General features: G+C 35.0%; 3 protein-coding genes, 1 long non-coding RNA gene and 1 pseudogene across 4 annotated transcripts; 3 read left to right on the top strand and 2 right to left on the bottom strand.

The window, feature by feature from the left end:
* Positions 1–174: 174 nt before the first annotated feature.
* Positions 175–647, bottom strand: LOC103948094. The gene is made up of 2 exons (XM_009359092.2): positions 332–647; positions 175–245 (listed from the first exon to the last, which is right to left on the bottom strand). Exons 1-2 carry the CDS (start codon positions 645–647, stop codon positions 175–177), a joined length of 387 nt encoding a protein of 128 aa, XP_009357367.2.
* A 9,230-nt stretch (positions 648–9,877) lies between these two features.
* Positions 9,878–10,780, top strand: LOC125468383. The gene is made up of 3 exons (XR_007250770.1): positions 9,878–10,312; positions 10,398–10,420; positions 10,677–10,780. It is a non-coding gene; the product is annotated as an uncharacterized LOC125468383 (long non-coding RNA).
* A 4,576-nt stretch (positions 10,781–15,356) lies between these two features.
* Positions 15,357–16,115, top strand: LOC125468443. The gene has a single exon (XM_048564188.1). The coding sequence runs from the start codon at positions 15,357–15,359 to the stop codon at positions 16,113–16,115; it is 759 nt and encodes a 252-aa protein (XP_048420145.1).
* Positions 16,116–16,628: 513 nt separating this feature from the next.
* LOC103941633 lies at positions 16,629–18,152 on the top strand (annotated as a pseudogene).
* A 1,558-nt stretch (positions 18,153–19,710) lies between these two features.
* LOC125468442 lies at positions 19,711–20,183 on the bottom strand. Its single transcript, XM_048564187.1, has 2 exons — positions 19,868–20,183; positions 19,711–19,781 (listed from the first exon to the last, which is right to left on the bottom strand). The coding sequence occupies exons 1-2, from the start codon at positions 20,181–20,183 to the stop codon at positions 19,711–19,713; spliced, it is 387 nt and encodes a 128-aa protein (XP_048420144.1).
* Positions 20,184–27,214: the final 7,031 nt, after the last annotated feature.

The following is a 27,214-nucleotide window of genomic DNA, read 5'->3' as shown; positions in this document are numbered from 1 at the left end:
AAGATGTCAAATTTTGAACCTTAAATTTAAATTTGACAGCTTATGTGGCATTTTGATATATTTTCATGTTTTGCTCTCCACTTGATATATCAAATTAAACTATTATTTAATTACATTATTATTTTTTTCTTATATCTCCACTCGACGGTCAGGATTGAGAGATTGTGAATGATTTCATCTGCATTGCGTACCTACGTGCTTTGCCGATCCAGGCAGTTTAGTGAAGCCATTGAATTGAGCCAAATCTGAAATGGAACAAAAGGGACGATCAGGACTGGGATTCAAATGAGGAAGAGATGAGCGAAGAGCCATTGATTAATTAACAATGTACCTGATTTGGAGGGGATGTAGGAGAAGAGGAAGAGGATGAGGAAGCAGAGGAGGATGAGGACCAGGATGACGTGGATGAATTTGTGCGGTGCAATGGACGGCGGTGATGACAAATGGTGAGGCTTCGATGCTTTGTGGTCCTCGTCGTCTTCGTAGGCTGCAGAGATTGAAGAGGGTGAGGAGGAGGTGGTGGTGGAAAAGGCTAAAAGATCCTTAATGTGGTTGGGGGAGTCATCGACGGTAAGAGTCTGGTCCTTGGGTCCGCCGTAGGGTTGGTGGAGCTTCGACAACGAGCCGCCCAGTAACCGTCTTTGCATGGTCATAGACTCACAGACAGGGAGAAAGATAGAGAGAGAAGAGAAAGCGAAAGATAAGAAAACCGTTCAACAATCAAATAATAAATGACATTAAAATATTAATAAAATACATTTAATAATTAGTAAAAAAAATTTGAAGTTGCTGTCAAATTTGACAACAAGCCCCTTTGCTGCCATTCCATGTCATGCCACATAGGATTTGACATTTCGGTTAGAAACAATTAGTGGCTGTCTTTTTTTACTGTTATAGCTTATGTGGACAATTTGACATTTCAAAGTCTTTTGAAGATGCTCTAAACACATGGTTTGGTTTTAAGAAGTCGTAGACCCTACATAGTGTGTTTCAGAGCCTCCGAAATAATATATTTGGTTTTAATCTTAAGAGCAATTCTGGCAATACATAGCTGACAGCAATTATAGACTATTTCGACCACATTGGCGATTGTTTAACAATGACACTTGAAAATTGTGATGAAATATAGAGTACAAGAGCACTAAGAATACAGTAACGCTGATTTCTAGTTAATTATCAAGCCAAAAAGGACATGTAAAAATATAAACTACTAGATTTTTCCTAAACTCAACTCGGACATGCATTAACAATTTTCAAAACTACAACTTGTTAGCACTCCCCCAAAGACAAAGGTACAGGTGCATTATGAAAAACGTAAATACTTGATTCACACAGAGAGGATAAAATAGGTGATAATCTGACCTGTTTCTTCAATTTATTGAGTAAAATTACTAAACTTTCAACATAATTGTCCGTATAGTAGCGGGAAAGGGAATTTCGTGCCAACCGAATTCGAGTTCCATTAAGTTGCTCGGTTTCAAGATTATAGTAAGCCAGATCATGTCCTTCACGAAGATTTTCATGATACTCCAAAAGGAGTTCAGTACTTATTCTAAACCCTAATGGAGTAGTACTCATTCCAGGAAGAACTGAGTGCAGCTTTTCGAAAGAATGTTCTTTCCGAATCCATATGTCAATACCTTTATCTGGCACACGTTTATTGACCAAGCAAAGTGATGACTTGTAAAGATTAATAGTTGGCATAGATGGATAACCTTTGAAAATAGCGTCGTCTCTGGCAGTATCAATTCTTCGAAAACTTCAGTCCCTGTATCAAAAGACACAAGATGGAAATGGCCTTAGCCATAATCCTATATGCTACTCCATTGTGAAATGCAGAACCAGAATGCCACCACATGGTCTTTATCAAATGAGGAATTGCCAACATTTTTCTTCAAAACCGACTCGAGCAATGTTCTTGCATCCATGAGCAGCCTGGCTCTGGCTAAAATATGAATGGTTATGGAGTAGGACCAAACCCCGTGTTCGAAATCTTTGCTGTGAGCGGCCCAGTGGAAGAAACCCAGAGCACGTTTCGCATCGATGGGTTCCTTCAGTTCTAGCAGCACACTCTCGACGAGCTCTCCGTCCAATTTAACGGACTCGAACTTTGTGGACAGAGTGTCCCAATTGCAGCTGCTTCTGAACGAGTCGCGGATGGATTTGACGACGTCATTTGGCGGCCCTGAGCTTGTGTGGATCAGTTGGGTTTTCTGATTGATGGGTTTGGGAATTAAAGATTGTGCAATTCGACGCAGCAGAGAAGCCATGAAATCAAAAGATTAAGTTGTTCAGTTCTGTAAATTTCATGTACCTTTAAAAACCACAGAGGTGTGCCAATACCCAATAGGCACTGCCCGGCACTTGGCTAAAAAAAGTCCTGCTACTACCATCGACTCATAACGTGGCTTAACTCAATTTTCACTGTTGGTGTAAATAGATTGATGTATTAAAAAAAAAAAAAAAAAAACCACTTTTAACTATTTGATAATCATTACGACATTTGTCCATCAATTTATTTGATTTGACTTTGGAAACTCAAGACATTACTGATTTAGAAATGAATTTACAAGGTTGATTTTATATAGATATTTTTTTTTCCTTATAAAACAATATATTTGGGCTAAGTTACAGGATATTTAGTAATAATAAATTGATATTGAACTTGTTATTCACAAAAATTAACTTAAGACTTACCACTTATAAGTGAGAAATATTGAGAAATTGTGATACTTTTTCTTATTATAAATGATATTATTAATCGAAGCTACATTCAAGGGAGAGGATAGGTTTTGAAGCTTATCCACTGATTAGAGCAATCTATCATTTGCTCGAAACCATCCACTACTTCCCGTGAAGTGGGTAAATGGTATGATTATTATGCATATGTTTACCAATTTTTTTCTATGAAACTTTAACGAAAAACTCCTGTTATTATTCGCTTTAATGAAAAACCACATTTTTATACTAAAAGGTCAATACATATATTTGTATATACATTTCTTTTATACGAGACGATGGTAGTATTATTAGAATAAGCAAGCAAGGTTTCGACCGTCAATGAAAGCTCTCTAGATTAAATTTGGAGCAGCCTTAAATAGGGTTGACCCTGATGGTAGCCCAAGTAGGCGCCCGCCTAGGGCCCCCACTTCATAGGAGTCCTCAAAAATTTTTTATAGGGAACTTTAACGAAAAGTTCATGGTACTGTTAACTTTAACGAAAAATCATATTTTTACACTAAAAAGTCAATCCTAGTACTATTTAATTTACTATTTATTTTGTCCTTATCGTTAAAACTCAAAGTTTTCAAGTCATTTTCATTAGTTTTCCTTTTATATCCTGTAATTAACATATAAATACAGAAAAAAAATTATCATAATTTATTGGTTGCTCCAGTGGAAATGTTTGACTTCCTTTTTCTTTGGGATGTGGAGTTCATCAAAACATGGAGTTCCTTTTTTAGTGACTACTTTTTTTTTTTGTCTCTCAAATTTACTCCGAATCTATCTGCCTAAATGCATATAAAGTTATAAGGGGGTGTTTGTTGCGCCGTACTATCTCGGACTGGATTAGCTTCAAGGACTAAGTTGGACTGGCTTAGACTAGACTAAACTGGACTAACTTAATGAAGCGTTTGGTACAGTATTGGACTAAGAAGCCGGATAATAACAAATTCTAATATTATATTATTTAATATATAAATTATTAATATTTTATTATGATCTTCTCTTTTTCTTCATCTTTTCCTACCATTTCCGTCCCACTCTTTTCCTCTTCTCTCATCATTCCGCCATCTCCCTCTTTTTTTTCCTCTTAGACCTCTCAATTCATGCCTCTTTCTCATTCCTGGCCAAACTCCTTATTGATTCCAGTCTCTATTTCTCTGTCCTCCTTCCCTCTCTAGCTATGCGTTGTTCGATTGGAACCTTACGGCTTCAATTTTCCCGACGAGTTGCAGGTTTCCCGATGTGTTTTCCGGCCAACCCTCGTTAAATTGGATGAAGTTAGCACCGCCAAAAAATTCATCATCATCCCTAGACCGAGATCTTAGCTTTGAATGCTCGAATCTGTCATGGATTTGAAGAAGCCCAAACATGGCAAGACTTCCAGGCCATTTTTCGGCCACATTCAACCACATTTTGGCCTCGATTCAGGTAAAATTGTAATCTTGTCAATCCCAGCTTCAATTTGGTATATTTTATATGAAAGTTGGTTGTGAAATGGATCTGAAAGAGAGTCGAAAAGTTAATGATTGGTCTAGGTGACCGGAGATGACGAAGAGTCTGTCGGGAATGGTCATTGAGCATGACGAAGACGAGAAAGAGAGGATAGTCTTAGCTGGTCCCATGGTTATTAGGTGGTCTCGCTAAGACCTCTTAGTGAAGGGTTTTGTCCATGCTAGTCCCCTTTAGTCTCATTAATGTTAGTCCCAGCATGGAACAAACACAGTATTGGACTAATAGCTAGTCCAGTCCAACTTAGCGAGGACTAATAGCTAGTCCAGTCCAACTAAGTCACTTTGCAATTTTTTTTTTCCTTTTAACTTCCCAATCACTCTATTCTATCAAATGTTTAAATCAATTATCACATGGCCTTGAAGATTGTACTTTAAGGTAATCAAAACTTTGAATTTATATTTTGCTTTTCAATAATTTTTCATTCAATGGATTATTGTAATATTCGTTTTGTTAGTGTTATGTTGATTTTAGAAAGAAAAAAAAAAAACACAAGTGTAACAATTGGCGTTGTTGATTATTTATTATACTTGTCAATCAAGTTTTATTATTCTTCACTCTCAATTTTAGACTATTCACTGCAAAACATTTAGTACATTTGAATCTAAAAACGTTAGACATGTAATGAAAATGGTTTCAAAACTTTAAATTTTAACCAAAAATTATCTGTTAACTTTATTTAATGAAAATGACAAGATAAAAAAATTTAAAAAAAAAAATTACGAAGCGCGTGCATACCTCTTTTTCACTATTTAATTATTAATTATTAACTATTTAATTAAGGAACCATATATGTCCGCAACGAATCATATATGATAAACAAATCAAGGAATCCAAATATTAATTACAGCAGTGACTTTGTTTGAGAGAGGGAGAGAGAGAGAGTCAAAGGCAGAGCTGACAGGAAACGAAAGGACCGCAGTTGAGTTGGGATGTGAAGCTTGAGAGAAGAAAAATCCCAGTTAATGTTAGGATCTCAATAGCCTTTTGTTGATCAATTAATTTTGTATTTTCTTTAATCATTCAGTTCATAAATAGTGTAGTATTATTAAATTTTATAAACAATATAATACTATTCAGTTTCATAAATAATATAATACTATTCATTTTCATAATCAGTGTTTGTAATGGATGCGTGTTATTTTTTTTCAATTTTTTTTATTATATTAATATTGTGTCCTTTTCCTTCAAATTTAAGTTCTTTTGTTCTTTTTATTAAAATTTAAGGGTTTTTCATTAAAATTTAAGTTTTTCTCATTAAATAAGTTCTAGCTTGATTTTTTGTTAAAATAAACTTAGCTCAAACCATTTTTCTTGAAAGCTCCTAATATTAATTTAAGTAATGTTTGTATATTTACCTTTTTTTAAATTAATTTTTATTGGTATTTGATGTGGAAATATAATTTTTTATTTATTCAGCAAATTCTTTTGTTACATATCAATACGCAAAGAACTGGGAATCAAAGAACATTATAACCCCACTTTGAAAGCTTGTTTGGAGCTCCCAAATTCTCAGGGCTTCGGCCTTAAACTACGTGACCCAACTGTAATGTCCTCTGCCGCCCACCAACCTCAAGGCAGAATAATCAAACACTTAGAAAACCAGAATTCATGAATTTTCGCTGAATTGGGTTTTATTATCAATCCTTTAGTAAATGTGTTGATGAACCAACAAAAACATAGGTCAGATGGAATTGCGAATGAAGCTTTCTATCACTTTCCTGTCTGTTCTTTAATTTCTAGAATTATATGATTTGATTGTTATATGGTTTGCTTTTATAATAGAAGATCTTCCCATACATGCATGAATAGAAAAGGGAAAACTTCGAAGAGTAAAATAATGGGATCGATCGATTATTAATTAATTAATTAATTAATTGTAGTATAAAGAAAGAACAGTGTTACATTAGATTTAGACATTTATACAAAATGAAACATATATATTTTGTACATAAAAAAAGGGACGTGTAAACAATATTAGACTTACCAAATCATACTTTATCAGTAAATCTACAAAAAGCAACCTAATTAAAGAACTGCAGCAGGTTGAACCATATCATTCCAAAGGTCGTCCAAGTCTATCATGATGTCATGATCACCTTCAGCTTCATAAAATAATTGTGAGTAGTCAAAATTGGGAAGTGGAAGTCGATCCTTATCATTCATGACAGGATAATTCTGATCTATGTTGGCCGGACTAGCAAGTGAAGAAGCCATGGTGGAATCGGCAACACAGTAGTTTGGCTGGTCTTGAGTAACAAAGTGGTGTGGGTGATTAGCGAACCCAGTCGTACCAGTCTGCGGCGGATCATAGTGAGAGAGAACAGTACCACTACTTGGTTGTGCACTGGAGTAGTGGTACTGTGGCAAGTCGGTCACATTATTCACAAAGCCATTGTGCTGAAGATAGTCTTCTTGGCTAGCCATACTCAGTGAAGAAGCCATGGTGGGATCAGCAACAAAGTAGTTTGGCTGGTCTTGTGTAACAAAGTGGTATGGCTGATTAGCAAACCCAGTCGTAGAAGTCTGCGGCAGAACATAGTGCGAGAAAACAGTACCACTACTTGGGTCTTGTGTACTGGAGTAGTCGTACTGTGGCAAATCGGTCACATTATTCACAAAACCATGGTGCTGAAGATAGTCTTCTTGGTTAGCCATGCCTAGTGAAGAGGTCAAAGTTGGACATGCTGCTTCTGGCCTCGCCATCAGTTCTTGTGAGTCATAGTAGTATTGTGGAAAGTCGGTAACATTACAATGCTCTTGCTGCTGCTGATTATAGTAATGATCAACATTATTCACAAAACTATTGTGCTGAAGATTAGTCTGTTGCTCTTGCTGCGGCTTTTGCTGCTGTGGGTAATGATCTGTATTAACGTCCTCAGCAACCTCAGAAGACACAGGAGTGTCAAATTGCCTTTGAATCTTGTTTCTTTGGGATTCTACTACTCGGGTCTCCTCACGATCATCAGCCTTTCTCTTTCTATCATAATTCTTTCTAATCCGGCAGACTACATATTCATCACCATTACTAGTTCTTGAATTATTTGATTTAATGTACATGGCCAGTTTAGGGTCCAGGCTAAACTCGTGCATAATCCAACACCCGTTTTCTTGAGGATATTTAGTATTCGCATATGTAAACCTTTTCCACCAACCTATCGTCTCTTTAGTCTTCGGATCCTTGACTATAGTCCCTGAATTCTGGCCATGCCATGTTCCAGACCCTATCGTGCGAGCCATGCGCGAACCTGTACCCTTGCTGCTCGTTGGCTTCAGTATGGTAAAGAAGTAAAGGTCTTCGCCTTTTCCCAAATTTTGTCCGCCATTGTTATTCCATATATCTCTCGCCTCCATGCTACCATAAAGATCGAGATCTGGAATAACATTCTCATCCTTAAAGGGTGAGCCGCGAACCTTGTTGCGCAGATAATATCCCACTAACTCCTCGTCTCTTGGGTGAAACTTGTAACCTACTGGAAAGTCATTAGCAGATGCCATATGTATATTTCTTGCTTCCGCTTTCTTGAGAAGATGAGATTTAAGAATGTGGAGAGAAAAGGATTAGGGCGGGAGGGCTGCGGGGAGAGAGGTTTTTTCTTGGTTAGGGTTTTAGATACTCCGAGTCGATTTGTTTCTCTGAAGTGGTTTTGATGATTGCATTTAGTCCTTCCACTCCAAAATCCTATATATAGATTTAGATCAACCGCCCTAACCTTTCATTTAGGAATCATTACCCTAAAATCACGCTCAAAACACGCTACAAATCTTCACTCGCGGTGGAAACGTAGGAGTTTTATTTGGTCAAGAATTCCTACTTAATATATATATATATATATATATATATATATATATATATATAAAGTGAGCATCTATATATATATAAAGGGAGAAGGCCAGTTTGGTGAAGCATTCAAAAATGCCAAGAATGTCCTGACTTCACACACAAAGCTAATGTATAACTGCTCATAGAAATAGGGTCAAAACAATAATATCACAACATTCATAAATTATCTACAAAAAGCGGAATGTTCCTCATATATGCCTATCTTAACCATGAACATTCTGTACTATCAGATGAAAACACCCACACTTTAAAATTCATTGTCAGCCCTTAGATTGATCTTCTTATAACTACTGCATTGCACTCTAATCTTTTCACCATAAAAAAACACAAAAATAATATAAAAATAAAAAATAAAAGTAAACCACTCTAGATGGAATCGAAACTCTCCACACTTCCACTCAAAACAACAGTTGTAGCAGTTGCCAATAATGGAGAAGTAACCGTCATTTACCGCACGTTCTAAAGATCTCAAAGCATCACTTAACCCCCACAATATATACAAAAAGTAAACAAACTCACTTTCGTTTTCTGCACAGACTCATCTCCCCCGAGTGGTTTTCCGAAGTTTCTTCTGAATTTCATCAGATCTCTCCTGTCGATTAGAATCATCTTACATTGGTACGACTTACTTTTTCTCCAAAGTAAATTTCAGTTTCGTTGGAAGAACTGATATGCTCATGTATACGTATACATATGTTTTGATTCCTATTAAACTTTGTATTATTTTTGTGTTTGTCATTGGCAGGTAGCTTTGAAAACATTAGATAAATTGGATAATTTTCTCGAACAATATTATCCTTATCTTGGCCAGATTTTTGAAATGGGTTTTCGCTAGAGATTTTCACTTTCTGCTTCAATCTAGGTACTCTATGCTTAATTGAATTGTTCATCACGACCTTATTTTCATATATACTAATTTGGAGTTTTTAACTCGATTGTCCTTTGAACTATTCGAAATTATTTATATTTACCAGATTTTTTAAATGGGTTTTGGACCAATTTGTAGAAAGCTCTCTGTTTTGTGTATTGGTTATTCAGTTTCTGGCTTAATTTTTGCTTTTATGGAATGCCAGAGACATTTAAGGAGTTACTGAATTACCAGTTGTTGTTTTTGTTTTACTAATGCTTGGGGTAATGTTTGAATTGAATTATGTTATTTAAACTAATACATGTTAATTACTTTCGTGTTGCGTACAGACCCTGCTTCCGTATGATTTCTTCATCTGAAACCTGCAATCCGAAAAATAAATGTGAGGATTTACACAAATTCTCGAGTATTTCCCCAACTCTTTACTTCTCTGTCATTAGGTACCTTCCATCACTCTCTCTCTCTCTCTCTCAAATATTACAATGAGAACAAACTCTTACACACTCTGTCAGATTTTCTGTATTTAGAAAAAAAAAACCCCTGAAATCGCTAACCTTGAAGAACCATTTGGTAAGCATTTTCCCCGCTACTCTATGTCAGATTTTCTGTATTTTTCTTGGTTTTTGTGGGTCTGTTCAAGTTCTTGAGGGACCTGAAGTTTTTGTTAAATGACTATCTGGTTTCCATCTTTGACGCCGTTTGGTTCTGACTGTTTTGTTTTCTTCTTCTTTCCTGTTTGGTCTGAATTGTGTATTCAGATAGTCTAATAAATAATTTTTGGTTAATTTTGAAGTTTTTTATATTTTGAGCCGAGCCCTGGTTTCAGATGATTTATCGGATTAAAGTTTTCTGTAAGTGGTTTTACAGCAATTCCTTGGTAGTTAATTACTTGGTTTCGGATCAAAAGTTTTCTGAAGGTAATTTCTTGGCGGGTTTTGTGTTTACTGTAATGAATTGTGGGTGATTATGTTAGTGGTGTTTGTATTTGAGCTTGGGCTTGACGGGGTTTGTTCGTGATGATTGGTTGTTGGTTATGAACTTAGAATCTTGGATTTTATTTTTTGATTTGGTTAATTCAATGGGATTTTGTGTAATGTACTACTACGATTAGTACTTTGTTTTTGGGTGGTGAATTTATAAGATTTGGAATCTTTATGGAAGAACAAGGAAAGAAAATCTGCAAAAAAGACAATATTAGTCAAATTCTCCCACCGTTTCATTTTAAAGATGTTTACAGCTTTAGGAACCTACTTTTCATCCTGAGTTTTCATCCCACTGGGGATTGGCGGCTTCAGCTTCATTGTTGCTGAGACTAGTGGCCCATTGGTGTCGGGTACGGTTTATTGATACATAGGAGTTTATAGGTAGGTTGGTTTTTGTATACCTCTGTGTCGAAAGAAATATGTGTATGTTGTTTGCTGCAAATGAATTGATTTCATTGCATTTCAGGCTTAATGACTTGAAGCAACGTGGTGAGTTTTATGCTCTTCGTTCGATTATAGTATATTCTTTTACAATGACTTTAAGTATTTACATAGACAGTTTTGCAATCTAATTTTTTTTATTTATTTATAAGTTTTTGCTAAAGATGTACAATTCAGTTTGGATGTAGCCTTACAATTTTTTTATTAGAATATGATGTTTTAATTGCTCTCTTGCTGAGTAAAGTTTTGGACGGTTTGGCAATGTGTAACTGAAGTTCTATTTGTCATTGTATCGATGTTGCAGTTTGCTTACTTGCCAAAGCTTTTAACGTGTTTCGGGAGTGATACACATGGAGAATACCAATGGCTACACATTCCAGGTTTGAGCATTCGCTTGCTGTCTATTTGTCATACATGACGATTTGGTTTTGGCTTTTACTTAGCCTTACTAAATTACATTAATTTTAGAGCATATTAAGCAACTTTTAACTATCACAATAGTTAGGTAAATAGATGAAGACCTATCCAAAAAATTGCACATAACATCATTAAGGTATCTTATCCATGAATACATATTCTATCTGTATCATCATGAACTTAGTTTATCTTTTCCACTTTCCTCATAACACTACATTAGGGGAGCCTCATGATCATTATTATCATTAAAAACAGATGTGTGATACATCTAATGATCCTTATTATCAATAAGACTTAGATCTTATCCAACAATTCTACATCCAAATTCCAACCAATAATTGGAATCCCCAATCTAACCAACTCAATATATAGGTCTACAAAAATAGAACAAATTATAGCTTTAATCAACTCATCTTTAACAGATTTGGTAAAATAAAGTGTTCAAATAGAATCCAATATGTAGTAAGCTGTATTTTGTGGTATTGTGAGGATAAGATGATATTTATGCCTCTGTTTTTCTCAATAGGAAACTGAGATTGTATGCTGCGGTTGAAGACGCCAACATAAATGCAACAGAAAGAAGAGGGACAAATAAAGAATAGAGGGTAAATACATTAGCTCCCTTCGGTTCTGTTAGTTGGCACTTTTCTCCTATTTTTCATTCTTTTGTATGGACGAATACATATTTATCATTCCTATATACAATCAGAATAACTATGTATTTCGTGTATCACCATCCTCTTTGCCTGAAATCTTATTTGGATGGTCCTGCTTATGTACGAAGTTCTTTCTTATATGATGAATGATTTCCTAGCCTATTTTGTGTTTCATTGTACTCTAGCGTTAGGTGTAAGAAAACAAACAACCATTAATTGAAACAAAAAAGGCTATTTTCATGGCCTGATCTCAAATGAATTTGTATTAAATTAAAGGGTAAAATTTGCACACCACTTAAATTGGCACAAATTTAGCATTTGTACTTTAATGGTAAAACACAAATTAAATTTTTTTTTTTACTATATATGTAAAAAATGAATATGAATACAAAAACCTAAAATTAAAAAAGTTCCAGTAAAAATTAAACATAAGAAAATTTAAAATAATGTTGGAATGAAAACAAAAAACTTGAAAGAAAAACATGAACGTGCTTAACCAACCTTCACAATTTGATACGCAGTAGTGGGCAATTTAAGAACACAAATTAAAAAAATCATCTTTACCACATGTGTAAAAAACAAATTAAAAAAAAAACACTGGAATTAAAAAAGTTACAGTATTGTTCAAAATAAAAGTTACAGTAAATATAAAAAAAGAAAAGAGGGTAAATACATTAGCTCCCTTTGGTTTTGTTAGTTGGTACTTTTCCTATTTTTCCCATTGTAATTGTCAAGATATACTTTAAATGTATTGTGCAAAGAGGAACTATTTATTTTATTTTTTATCATGCACGTCCTAAAAAGTTATCATGTTTTTCGTTTTTACTTTGTGTAAAGTAATGATTTAAATGTTATTCATGCACTTATCAAACAACATATGATTTTAGATGCAAGTTCCTACTTAAAGACCATGAACAATAGCAAGTATATGTAAATAAATAAAAAATAGTAGATCACAACATTAAGTACTCATTCAATAAAAAAGACAACACAAAAGTAACTGCTTATAATAGGGGTAACATAGTGAAATGAAACACAACACACATGGGAGATGCTTACGTGAGATATACTTTTTCTACACTCTTAGCCAAGATTGTTTTTATTCGTTGGATGAATCAAACCCTCCCTCAAAGCTTCATCCTAAATTTCATCAATGAATGTGGCCCCTTAGATTAAAAAAATGGACGATGAAAACATCACTCCGATTTTTGATATAAGCACTATCCAACTATCCAAACAAACGGGGTACAACCCACGTTCTCTTATTACGGGTTACACATTTCTAAAAACTTTTTATATTATGTCCAGCCCACATCTGTCATTTATGATAGGGTTTAGGGGTATTAAAAAAGTTTAAAATTTTACTCATCCAGTTGACATAAAAATTATAACTCTATAAACAATGCTAATTTATAAAAGAAAAAAACATGAAAGCTAAATCATATCCAAGTCCTAACACCAACCGAGAAGTGTATATAGGCCCGTCATTTCGTTGCACTAATACCTATTACACTTCAAAAGTATTTTGTGATCATTTTATTTTGTTCTTTTGTATTATAGTGATGTGTAGATAAATGTTTTTTCTTCTTCTGTTCATAGGCATCTACGTAGACTTTTTCGTATTTATGGAATGTAACAGAATTTGTATTCAATTTAGGTTCATTTATTTTTTAATTTTTTAGATAAATTTTTCCATGGAGTGTGGCCAAAGTCGTGCAAGACAATGGCGTCAATCATTGAGTCCTGAAGAACATCAAAGATATCTAGCTCGACGACGTCTAATAGCACAAGAAAAAAGACAACAAATTCCAACTCTATATGATGATCATACTATGACATCCCCCAGTAACATATAACAAGAAATTCCTGGTATTTATTTCATATTCCTTTTTCTTTAACTCATACTAATGCAAAAAAAAATGAAAATGAAAATTCTAATTTCTAATTTTTCTTTTAACTATGCAACAAGTAGGTCCCAATAATATACAAGAACGGGTTCAGTTGGCTAACGATGATGTTGAGGTCGACCCCAGTAATATAGAACAACAAATTCCTGGTATTTATTTCAATTTCTTTATTTGTATTTGTTTCACACTTAAAAAATTAGGTTATTTTTTAAGAGCAAAATTTAGTGAATTGAAATCTCATTGTATTCTTTTCTTCGATACTTTCATATTGATCTCAATGTTGTAGTTATTTTTAGTGGTAGTCTTACGAAATATTAGACTCACAACTAAATATATTAAATATTAAAGACAAAATGTTTAACTAATCGTATTATAATGTGGTCTATTTATTAGAACAAATTGAGCATGAAAGCGCGAATTCAAGGGTTTTGTTAGATATCACAAATCATGATGACCAAACTTCTACTAGAATGCGTACTCATATGGGACAGTTGGCACATTCAAATAGGTCACAAATATCTTATGGGATGCTCTCAATTCCTCCCCACAATGGTGAGCTTAGTATATAATTTTATCTTTATATAGATATGTGATTAGTTACAAAGAAAATTCTTATACTGAATGTTGGATATTCATGTAAAAATATCAGAAGAAGAACATGCAAATAGAACCAATTGTCATGTGCGCCAAACCAGAGGAAGAAGAAACCACAATTGTGCTAGAAATTATATTGAGAATCGGGGTATCCTAGGTTGCCAATTATCTGCTCCAACCACATGTCCGTACTGCTATGCACGATTGTTTGCTCGAGAAACTTTGAATATGTGTTGCTTGAAAGGAAGAATTGTTTTACCCCCAATACAATCCCCACCAGAAATGGTTGCTCTTTTCTCTGACCAAACAAATGAGGGTAGACACTTCAGGCAACATATTCGAGCTTACAATCATGCATTTGCATTCACTTCAATGGGAGTACACGTGGATGAAAAAATTAATATTGGTGGTCGTGGGATTTACACATTTCATGCTCAAGGTGCATTATATCATAAGATTGGTGGACTTTTACAAAATGAAGGGAACAGACCGCGATTTTTACAAGCTTATATATATGACACTGAGCATGAAGTTGAAAACCGAATGTGTGAAAGTGAAGTTTTAGATAGACGTGTGGTTGAAAAGATACAACATATGTTGAACAACCATAATCCTTTTGTTCATACATTGCGAAGCCTCGGACAACGCCAAGATTTGCCGAATTGCAAGTTGATCCTAAAAGAGCAACCAATAGATCGGCGTCAGTATAGTCTACCATCAACATCATAAGTTGCGGCAATTATAATAGATGGAGATAATGCCACAATTGCAAATGGAAGGGATATCGTGGTGGAGACAATTAGTGGAAGATTTTCTCACGTCCAAGACTATGTTGGATTTTATGATCCCTTACAATATCCACTATTGCTGCCTTACGGTACATATGGATGGGATGTTAACAGTCGTGATGATGGTGGAAGAGCAATAACATGTTGCGACTATTATGCTTATATGTTACAGGTTTGTACTAATAACATAATTTACTTCCCGGTATATATAGATGAATGATAATTCCTATATTAAAAGCAATATATGAAATTTGCTTTTGTAGATACGCCATAATGGATCATCACTTTTGCTTCGAGGTGGACGTCTCTTGCAACAATATGTTGTAGATAACTACATTAAAATTGAATCACAAAAACTTAGATGGTTGCGTTCTAATCAAGCCACAGTTAGAGCGGATCTCTATAAAGGACTTGAAGACTCTCTAAATGCAGGTCAACACAATGCAGGTATATATATCGTTTCAGTCATCGTTATTTAGAAATATAACTTTGTTTAAAGTGTGTACAATATATACAGCTAATTGAAAATAAAATATTATTAGGTAGCATCGGGCGTAGAATTATTTTACCATCATCATTTGTTGGAAGCCCACGTGACATGTACCAACGATATCAAGACGCAATGACTTTGGTTCAAAGATTCAGAAAGCCAGATCTTTTTATTACCATGACATCTAACCCAAGTTGGGAAGAAATCAAAAGCGAATTACTCGCTGGACAAACTCCACAAGATCGCCCTGACTTACTCACTAGAGTATTTCGTGCAAAACTTGAGCAACTAAAAGAAGACATCATTGAAAAGGGGGTATTGGGTAGTGTTGTTGCTTACGCATACGTTATTGAGTTTCAGAAACGTGGTCTTCCACATGTGCATATGCTGGTTGTGTTAAATGAAAATGATAAGATCAATAACCCAGATGAGTATGACCGAATTGTTAGAGCTGAAATACCAAATGAAGATGTAGAGCCTCAACTTTATAATGTGGTGTTAAAGCATATGATTCATGGCCTGTGTGGGATTCATAATCCTCTATCTCCATGTATGAAAAATGGGAGTTGTAAGAGAAAGTTTCCCAAACCATTTGCATCAGTCACCGTTCAAGGGAATGATTCGTATCCAATTTATCAAAGGCGAGGAAATCGATTGCTCGTCTCACTTAATCAACAAGGAAACATAATGGTTGATAATAGTTGGGTCATTCCATATAATCCATGGTTGCAGTTAAGGTATGATTGTCACATCAATGTCGAAATTTGCGCAAGCATAAAAAGTGTCAAGTACTTATATAAGTATGTTTACAAAGGCCCAGACAGAGTAACAGTTGAAGTGCAATCAGACCCTCAATATGATGAAATAAAGCAGTTTCAGGATGCAAGATGAGTTTGCGCACCAGAGGCATTATGGAAAATATTCAAGTTCATTATTAATCGAATTTATCCATCTGTTGAGCGAATGCAAATACATCTTCCTAATATGCACCAAGTTCAGTTTCGTGCCGATGAAAGCATAACAAATATTCTACATGATGAGAGTACAAGAAAGACAATGTTGACTGAATTTTTTACACTTAATCATGTGGATGCAGAAGCGCGACATTATTTATACATGGAGATACCATCACATTACAGATGGATTCAAGCTCAAAGAAAGTGGTCTAAAAGAAAGAATCGTAACACGGTTATTGGGCGAATATATGCAGTTTCACCTGTTGAAGGCGAAAAATTTTACCTTCGGATTCTTCTTAATCATGTTAGAAGACCAACATCCTTCATAAACTTGAGAACAATTAATGGGGTTTTGCATCCAACATTTAAGCAGGCAACAGAATAACGAGGTTTGTTAGAAAGAGATAACAGTATTCGACAATGTTTGTTAGAGGCCTCCACAATTCAGATGTCGTCGGCTTTAAGAAGATTATTCGTCACCATATTGGTATATTGTGCACCAATTGGTATTCGAGGGTTATGGGATGAGTTCTGTCCATTCATGATGGAAGATTATGTTTCCATGACTAACATAACTCCCACACTTGCTACCAACATACTCTTGCGTGAGTTGAACATACTTTTGGTTCAATTTAACAAGAGTATAAACGAGTTTGATTTGCCCAAAATGACAAGAGGAAATGAATCAAGTTCAGGAATGACCGGATGTATTGAAGATGAAATATCCATATGTATTCCACAACAAGATCTTGATGCAATTGAACGCTTAAATGATGACCAAAAAAGTGCGCTTAACATAATAATGGGTGCAGTTCAACGATCGGATAATGCAACTTTTTTTGTGGATGGTCCCGGTGGAACTGGAAAAACTTACTTATATCGCGCATTGTTAGCAAGCTTGAGAAGGTTGGGGCATATAGTATTAGCAACAGCATCATCTGGAATAGCAACTACGATATTGCCTGGTGGGAGGACAGCACATTCTAAATTCAAGATACCACTTAGTCTCGATGCATCATCAATGTGTTCGATCGGTAAACAATCTGATTTAGCAAAGCTAATACAAAAGGCCAAGGCGATTATTTGGGATGAAGCAACAATGACGCATCATCATGCATTTGAAGCACTCGATCGAACGTTCAGAGACTTAACAGATATTGACTTACCATTTGGGGGGGAAGATAATGATATTTGGGGGAGATTTTCGACAAGTTCTTCCTGTTATCCGGAAAGGAACCAAGTCCGAACTAATCCAAGCAAGTGTTGTTAAGGCATCATTTTGGTCACAAGTAAAGATTTTAAAACTCAAACAAAACATGAGATCCATAAATGATTGTGAATTTTCAGAATTTTTACTTCGTGTTGGTGATGGGAATGAAGCTGTTATTATGGATGATATGGTAAAACTACCTGAATGCATGGTGATACCATGGGAGAGTGAGCATTCCATTAATCAATTAATTTCCAAAATCTTACCTGACTTAGAGGATCATATAAATGATGCAACCTACATGGTGGAAAGGGCAGTGATAACTCCTACAAATGAAGACGTTGATATGTTGAATGAAAAGATAATCAATATGTTTCCGGGTTTAGAAGAGACAATGTATTCATTTGATTCAGTTGAGGATGACGCAAGGAATTTGTATCAGCCAGAGTTCTTGAATTCAATCTCACTTGGTGGTTTGCCTCCGCACAAGTTAACTCTGAAAAGAGGTGCTCCAATCATGCTTTTAAGAAATATTGATCCGAAATTGGGATTGTGTAATGGTACAAGATTATTGTGTCGTGGTTCTTACCGAAATCTTATTGATGCTGAAATTCTAACTGGACAATTTGCCGGATCCAGAGTTTTCTTACCAAGAATCCCTCTCAAAAGTACTGATACTGCTGGGCTTCCATTTGAACTTACAAGAAAGCAATTTCCAGTGAAACTAAGTTTCTCTATCACTATAAACAAATCTCAAGGTCAAACAATACCACATGTAGGCATTTACCTTCCAGATCATGTCTTCAGCCATGGACAATTATATGTGGCTTTATCGAGGGGGGTCTCAAAGTCAACCACAACCGTGTTAGTAAAAAGTGGCTCCATAGTAGGCCAACAAGGTGTATTTACACGGAATGTAGTATACAAAGAAGTCTTTCTTCATTCCAGCTAATTATGGTGATTCCTAATAGGTAACAACTTTATCAACGATAACCTTTCAGTATGCATTTCTCACTTATCAATTAACTATTTTTATTTGATTTTTAATTTTCTCACTATCGTTTGTAGATTGGCAATGAAAATTTGAAGCATCAATCATGAACAAATGGGTGGAAATTGCATCATTGATGTCAATATGTAAACTTTCTTTTCAAAAAAAAAACAGTGACATATAGACTCTATGAGTATTGTGAATAATGTACATATTGTTATGTAGGATTTATATTTTGACATTTAAATTGTTTTGTATTTTGCTACGAGTACTTACTGTTTTCATCTACTATTTTTTTATTTATTTACATATACTTGCTATTGTTCATAGGCTTTAGGTAGGAACTTGCATCTAAAATCGTATGTTGTTTGATAAGTGCATGAATAACATTTAAATCATTACTTTACACAAAGTAAAAATGAAAAACATGATAACTTTTTAGGACGTGCATGATAAAAAAAGTTCCTCTTTGCACAATACATTTAAAGTATATCTTGACAATTACAATGGGAAAAACTAACACAATACACCTTTAGGGGAGCGTAACGCCCGCGATACAAAAATGCCTCTCGCACGCACGTTAGTGCGTGCAGAGAGGCTAGTTATATATAAAGTGAGAAGGATAAAAATGTGAATCATTCAAAATACCAAAAATTATCCTTTAAGAATTCTAAAAATTACAATTGAACCATAAGAATTTAAAGTAATTCACCACATTTTAATTTTGAATGAATTTTAAATTTAAAACTTTAATTAAAAAACAAAACTCCTATGTTAATTTTTTTCTGAATAATTTTTTAATAAGAACATAAAATAGTTACTTTAAAAAAATTAAAAGACATAATCTAATATAAAAAGGTCAATTGCCACTCGCATATGAGGCTAATTTGTTACTAAAAGATGCAACAATTCGTACTTGATCGATTAATAAATTCCTATTTTTTGACAAAAAAAGATTAACAGTTCGGTAATTCACTAGATAAATCCCATGCTATTTTCTTTGGAGTGATTTCATTTATACGTTTTTTAATTAGTTACTAATTTCCTTTGACAGTCTTAGTCTTTATTCAACAGTCTCATAAACGACGTCATAAAATTGTGCACTATAAGAATGTACTGACTAATCCGAAAATCGTAAGTTTGAAGTCTAAGACCATCTCCTTTAAATTTGAACCTTAAATTTAAATTTGACAGCTTATGTGGCATTTTGATATATTTTCATGTTTCGCTCTTCACCTGATATATCAAATTAAACTATTATTTTATTATATTATTTTTTTTTTCTTATATCTCCACTCGACGGTCAGGATTGAGAGATTGTGAATGATTTCATTTGCATTGCGTACCTACGTGCTTTGCCGATCCAGGCAGTTTAGTGAAGCCATTAAACTGAGCCAAATCTGAAATGGAACAAAAGGGACGATCAGGACTGGGATTCAAATGAGGAAGAGATGAGCGAAGAGCCATTGATTAATTAAGATTGTACCTGATTGGGAGGGGATGTGGGAGAAGAGGAAGAGGATGAGGAAGCAGAGGAGGATGAGGATCGGGATGATGTGGATGAATTTATGCGGTGCAATGGACGGCGGTGATGACAAACGGTGAGGCTTCGATGCTTTGTGGTCCTCGTCGTCTTCGTAGGCTGCAGAGATTGAAGAGGATGAGGAGGAGGTGGCGGTGGAAAAGGCTAAAAGATCCTTAATGTGGTTGGGGGAGTCATCGACGGTAAGAGTCTGGTCCTTGGGTCTGCCGTGGGGTTGGTGGAGCTTCGACAGCGAGCCGCCCAGTAACTGTCTTTGCATGGTCGTAGACTCACAGACAGGGAGAAAGATAGAGAGAGAAGAGAAAGCGAAAGATAAGAAAACCGTTCAACAATCAAATAATAAATGACATTAAAATATTAATAAAATACATTTAATAATTAGTAAAAAAAATTTGAAGTTGCTGTCAAATTTGACAACAAGCCCCTTTGCTGCCATTCCATGTCATACCACATAGGATTTGACATTTCGGTTGGAAACAATTAGTGGCTGTCTTTTTTTACTGTTATAGCTTATGTGGACAATTTGACATCTCCTTTGGAGATGCTCTAAACATATGGTTTGGTTTTAAGAAGTCGTAGACCCTACATAGTGTGTTTCAGAGCCTCCGAAAGAATATATTTGGTTTTAATCTTAAGAGCGATTCTGGCAATACATAGCTGACAGCAATTATAGACTATTTCAACCGCATTGGCGATTGTTTAACAATGACACTTGAAAATTGTGGTGAAATATAGAGTACAAGAGCACTAAGAATACAGTAACGCTGATTTCTAGTTAATTATCAAGCTAAAAAGGACATGCAAAAATATAAACTACTAGATTTTTCCTAAACTCAACTCGGACATGCATTAAAATTTTTCAAAACTACAACTTGTTAGCACTCCCCCAAAGACAAAGGTACAGGTGCATTATGAAAAACGTAAATACTTGATTCACACAGAGAGAAAATAAAATAGGTGATAATCTGACCTGTTACTTCAATTTATTGAGTAAAATTACCAAACTTTCAACATAAGTGTATAGTAGCGGGAAAGGGAATTTCGTGCCAACCGAATTCCAGTTCCATTAAGTTGCTCGGTTTCAAGATTATAGTAAGCCAGATCATGTCCTTCACAAAGATTTTCATGATACTCCAAAAGGAGTTCAGTACTTATTCTAAACCTTAATGAAGTAGTACTCATTCCAGGAAGAACTGTGTGCAACTTTTCGAAAGAATGTTCTTTCCAAACCCATATGTCAATACCTTTATCTGGCACACGTTTATTGAGCAAGCAAAGTCCTGCTATTATGGTCTAATTCCAGTTCGTTACCACCATCGACTCATAATGTGGCTTAACTCAATTTTCACTGTTGGTGTAAATAGATTGATGTATTAAAAAAAATAAAATCAATTTTAACTATTTGATAATCATTGCAACATTTATCCATCAATTTATTTGATTTGAATTGGAAACTCAAGACATTACTGATTTAGAAATGATTTTACAAGGTTGATTTTATATAGATACTTTTTTTTTCCTTATAAAACAATGTATTTGGGCTAAGTTACAGGATGTTCAGTAATAATAAATTGATATTGAACTTGTTATTCACACAAATTAACTTAAGACTTACCATTTATAAGTGAAAAATATTGACAAATTGTGGTACTTTTTCTTATTGTAAATGATATTATTAATGAAGCTACATTCGAGGGAGGGGATAGGTTTTGAAGCTTATCTACTGATTAGAGCAATCTATCATTTGCTTGAAACCAGCCACTACTTCCCGTGAAGTGGGTAAATGGTGTGATTAGTATGCATATGTTTACCAATTTTTTCTAGAAAACTTTAACGAAAAACTCCTGTACTATTCACTTTAATGAAAAACCACATTTTTACACTAAAAAGTCAATCATGGTACGATTCACTTCACCTTTTATTTTGTAGTTTTCATTAAAACTCAAAGTTTTCAAACCATTTTCATTAATTTTCCTTTTTTTCAATACATATATTTGTATATACATTTCTTTTATACAAGACGATGGTCGTATTATTATTAGAATAAGCAAGCAAGGTTTCAACCGTCAATGAAAGCTCTCTAGATTAAATTTGGAGCAGCCTTAAATAGGGCCGACCCTAATGGTAGCCTAAGTAGGCACCCGTTTAGGGCTCCCACTTCGAAGGAGCCTCCAAAATTTTTTTATAGGGAACTTTAACGAAAAGTTCATGGTACTATTAACTTTAACAAAAATCCCAGGAAACGAAAGGACCGCAGTTGAGTTCGGATGTGAAGCTTGAGAGAAGAAAAATCCCAGTTGATGTTCGGATATCAATAGCCTTTTATTGATCAATTAATTTTGTATTTTCTTTAAACATTCAGTTCATAAATAGTGTAATACCATTAAGTTTTATAAATAATATAGTACTGTTCAGTTTCATAATCAATGTTTGTAGTGGATGCATGTCATTTTTTTTCAATTTTTTTATTATATTAATATTGTGTCCTTTTCATTCAAATTTAAGTTCTTTTGTTTTCTTTATTAAAATTTAAGGGTTTTTCATTAAAATTTAAGTTTTTTTCATTAAATAAAGTTTTAGCATGATTTTTTGTTAAAATAAACTTAGTCCAAGCTATTTTTCTTGAAAGCTCCTTATATTAATTTAAGTAATGTTTGTATATTTATCTTTTTTTTATATTAATTTTTAATGGTATTTGATGTGGAAATATTTATTCAGCAAATTCTTTTGTTACATATCAATACACAAAGAAGTGGGAATCAAAGAACATTAGAATCCCACTTCGAAAGCTTGTTTAGAGCTCCCAAATTCTTAGGGCTTCGGCCTTAAACTACGTGACCCAACTGTAATATCCTCTGCCACCCACCAACCTCAAGGCAGAATAATCAAACACTTAGAAAACCAGAATTTATGAATTTTCGCTGAATTGGGTTTTATTTCCAATCCTTTAGGAAATGTGTTGATGAACCAACAAAAACATAGGTCAGATGGAATTGCGAATGAAGCTTTCTATCACTTTCCTGTCTGTTCTTTAATTTCTAGAATTATATGATTTGATTGTTATATGGTTTGCTTTTATAATAGAAGATCTTCCCATACATGCATGAATAGAAAAGGGAAAACTTCGAAGAGTAAAATAATGGGATCGATCGATTATTAATTAATTAATTAATTAATTGTAGTATAAAGAAAGAACAGTGTTACATTAGATTTAGACATTTATACAAAATGAAACATATATATTATTGTACATAAAAAAAGGGACGTGTAAACAATATTAGACTTACCAAATCATACTTTATCAGTAAATCTACAAAAAGCAACCTAATTAAAGAACTGCAGCAGGTTGAACCATATCATTCCAAAGGTCCTCCAAGTCTATCATGATGTCATGATCACCTTCAGCTTCATAAAATAATTGTGAGTAGTCAAAATTGGGAAGTGGAAGTTGATCCTTATCATTCATGACAGGATAATTCTGATCTATGTTGGCCGGACTAGCAAGTGAAGAAGCCATGGTGGAATCGGCAACACAGTAGTTTGGCTGGTCTTGAGTAACAAAGTGGTGTGGGTGATTAGCGAACCCAGTCGTACCAGTCTGCGGCGGATCATAGTGAGAGAGAACAGTACCACTACTTGGTTGTGCACTGGAGTAGTGGTACTGTGGCAAGTCGGTCACATTATTCACAAAGCCATTGTGCTGAAGATAGTCTTCTTGGCTAGCCATACTCAGTGACGAAGCCATGATGGGATCAGCAACAAAGTAGTTTGGCTGGTCTTGTGTAACAAAGTGGTATGGCTGATTAGCAAACCCAGTCGTAGAAGTCTGCGGCAGATCATAGTGCGAGAAAACAATACCACTACTTGGGTCTTGTGTACTGGAGTAGTCGTACTGTGGCAAATCGGTCACATTATTCACAAAACCATGGTGCTGAAGATAGTCTTCTTGGTTAGCCATGCCTAGTGAAGAGGCCAAAGTTGGACATGCTGCTTCTGGCCTCGCCATCAGTTCTTGTGAGTCATAGTAGTATTGTGGAAAGTCGGTAACATTACAATGCTCTTGCCGCTGCTGATTATAGTAATGATCAACATTATTCACAAAACTATTGTGCTGAAGATTAGTCTGTTGCTCTTGCTGCGGCTTTTGCTGCTGTGGGTAATGATCTGTATTAACGTCCTCAGCAACCTCAGAAGACACAGGAGTAACATAAGATTCATCAATATTGTCAAATTGCCTTGGAATCTTGTTTCTTTGGGATTCTACTACTCGGGTCTCCTCACGATCTTCCGCCTTTCTCTTTCTATCATAATTCTTTCTAATCCGGCAGACTACATATTCATCACCATTACTAGTTCTTGAATTATTTGATTTAATGTACATGGCCAGTTTAGGGTCCAGGCTAAACTCGTGCATAATCCAACACCCGTTTTCTTGAGGATATTTAGTATTCGCATATGTAAACCTTTTCCACCAACCTATCGTCTCTTTAGTCTTCGGATCCTTGACTTTAGTCCCTGAATTCTCGCCATGCCATGTCCCAGACCCTATCGTGCGAGCCATGCGCGAACCTGTACCCTTGCTGCTCGTTGGCTTCAGTTTGGTAAAGAAGTAAAGGTCTTCGCCTTTTCCCAAATTTTGTCCGCCATTGTTATTCCATATATCTCTCGCCTCCATGCTACCATAAAGATCGAGATCTGGAATAACATTCTCATCCTTAAAGGGTGAGCCGCGAACCTTGTTGCGCAGATAATATCCCACTAACTCCTCGTCTCTTGGGTGAAACTTGTAAGCTGCTGGAAAGTCATTAGCAGATGCCATATGTATATTTCTTGCTTCCGCTTTCTTGAGAAGATGAGATTTAAGAATGTGGAGAGAAAAGGATTAGGGCGGGAGGGCTGCGGGGAGAGAGGTTTTTTCTTGGTAAGGGTTTTAGATACTCCGAGTCGATTTGTTTCTCTGAAGTGGTTTTGATGATTGCATTTAGTCCTTCCACTCCAAAATCCTATATATAGATTTAGATCAACCGCCCTAACCTTTCATTTTGGAATCATTGCCCTAAAATCACGCTCAAAACACGCTACAAATCTTCACTCGCGGTGGAAACGTAGGAGTTTTATTTGGTCAAGAATTCCTACTTAATATATATATATATATATATATATATATAAAGTGAGCATTATATATAAAGTGAGAAGGATAAAAATGTGAAACATTCAAAATACCAAAAATTGTCCTTTAAGAATTCTAAAAATTACAATTGAACCATAAGAATTTAAAGTAATTCACCACATTTTAATTTTGAATGAATTTTAAATTTAAAACTTTAATGAAAAAAAAAACTCCCATGTTTATTTTTTTCTGAATAATTTTTTAATAAAAATATAAAATAGTTACTTTAAAAAAATTAAAAGACATAATCTAATATAAAAAGGTCAATTGCCACTAGCATATAAATTCCTATTTTTTGACAAAAAAAGATTAACAGTTCGGTAATTCACTAGATAAATCCCATGCTATTTTCTTTGGAGTGATTTCATTTATACGTTTTTTAATTAGTTACTAATTTCCTTTGACAGTCTTAGTCTTTATTTCAACATTCTCATAAACGACGTCATAAAATTGTGCACTATAAGAATGTATTGCCTAATCCCAAATCGTAAGTTTGAAGTCTAAGACCATCTCCAAAGGAGATTTCAAATTTTGAACCTTAAATTTAAATTTGACAGCTTATATGACATTTTGATATATTTTCATGTTTTGCTCTCCACCTAATATATCAAATTAAACTATTATTTTATTACATTTTTTTTTTTTCTTATATCTCCACTCGACGGTCAGGATTGAGAGATTGTGAATGATTTCATCTGCATTGCGTACCTACGTGCTTTGCCGATCCAGGCAGTTTAGTGAAGCCATTGAACTGAGCCAAATCTGAAATGGAACAAAAGGGACGGTCAGGATTGGGATTCAAACGAGGAAGAGATGAGTGAAGACCCATTGGTTAATTAAGAGTGTACCTGATTGGGAGGGGACGTGGGAGAAAAGGAAGAGGATGAGGAGCAGAGGAGGGTGAGGACCAGGATGACGTGGATGAATTTGTATGGTGCAATGGACGGCAGTGATGACAGACGGTGTGGCTTCGATGCTTTGTGGTCCTCGTCGTCTTCGTAGGCTGCAGAGATTGAAGAGGATGAGGAGGAGGTGGTGGTGGAAAAGGCTAAAAGATCCTTAATGTGGTTGGGGGAGTCATTGACAGTAAGAGTCTATTCCTTGGGTCCGATGTGGGGTTGGTGGAGCTTCGACGGCGAGCCGCCCAGTAACTGTCTTTGCATGGTCACAAACTCACAGATAGGGAGAAAGATAGAGAGAGAAGAGAAAGCAAAAGATAAGAAAACCGTTCAACAATCAAATAATAAATGACATTTAATAATCAATGACATTAAAATATTAATAAAATACATTTAATAATTAGTAAAAAAAAAATTTGAAGCAAGCCCCTTTGCTGTCATTCCATGTCATGCCACATCGGATTTGACATTTCGGTTGGAAACAATTAGTGGTTGTCTTTTTTTACCGTTATAGCTTATGTGGACAACTTGACATCTTCTTTGAAGATGCTCTAAACACATGATTTGGTTTTAAGAAGTCTTTAGACCATACGTAGTGTGTTTCAGAGCCTCCGAAAGAATATATTTGGTTTTAATCTTAAGAGCGATTCTGGCAATACAAAGCTGACAGTAATTATAGACTATTTCGACCACATTGGCGATTGTTTAACAATGACACTTGAACATTGTGATGAAATATAGAGTACAAGAGCACTAAGAATACAGTAACGCTGATTTCTAGTTAATTATCAAGCCAAAAAGGACATGTAAAAATATAAAGTACTGGATTTTTCCTAAACTCAACTCGGACATGCATTAAAATTTTTCAAAACTACAACTTGTTAGCACTCCCCCAAAGACAAAGGTACAGGTGCATTATGAAAAACGTAAATACTTGATTCATACAGAGAGAAAATTAATAAAATAGGTGATAATCTAACCTGTTTCTTCAATTTATTGAGTAAAATTACTAAACTTTCAACATAAGTGTCCGTATAGTAGCGGGAAAGGGAATTTCGTGCCAACCGAATTCCAGTTCCATTAAGTTGCTCGGTTTCAAGATTATAGTAAGCCAGATCATGTCCTTCACTCCAAAAGGAGTTCAGTACTTATTCTAAACCCGAATGGAGTAGTACTCATTCCAGGAAGAACTGTGTGCAACTTTTCGAAAGACTGTTCTTT

The sequence above is a fragment of a genome, unplaced genomic scaffold, assembly GCF_019419815.1.
Source record: "Pyrus x bretschneideri cultivar Hongxiangsu unplaced genomic scaffold, Pyrus_bretschneideri_v1 Contig38, whole genome shotgun sequence".
NCBI lineage: Eukaryota > Viridiplantae > Streptophyta > Magnoliopsida > Rosales > Rosaceae > Pyrus > Pyrus x bretschneideri.
The sequence above is the reverse complement of the archived record's forward strand: the minus strand, read 5'-3'. Positions and strand labels throughout refer to the sequence as shown.

Excerpts from the sequence above, each read along its gene's own strand:
- LOC103948094 (XM_009359092.2), bottom strand. The coding sequence starts at position 647 with ATGCAAAGACGGTTACTGGGCGGCTCGTTGTCGAAGCTCCACCAACCC. Across the intron at positions 246-331 it reads CTACATCCCCTCCAAATCAG|ATTTGGCTCAATTCAATGGC; the intron begins GTACATTGTTAA and ends GTTCCATTTCAG.
- LOC125468443 (XM_048564188.1), top strand. The coding sequence starts at position 15,357 with ATGACTTTGGTTCAAAGATTCAGAAAGCCAGATCTTTTTATTACCATG.
- LOC125468442 (XM_048564187.1), bottom strand. The coding sequence starts at position 20,183 with ATGCAAAGACAGTTACTGGGCGGCTCGCTGTCGAAGCTCCACCAACCC. Across the intron at positions 19,782-19,867 it reads CCACATCCCCTCCCAATCAG|ATTTGGCTCAGTTTAATGGC; the intron begins GTACAATCTTAA and ends GTTCCATTTCAG.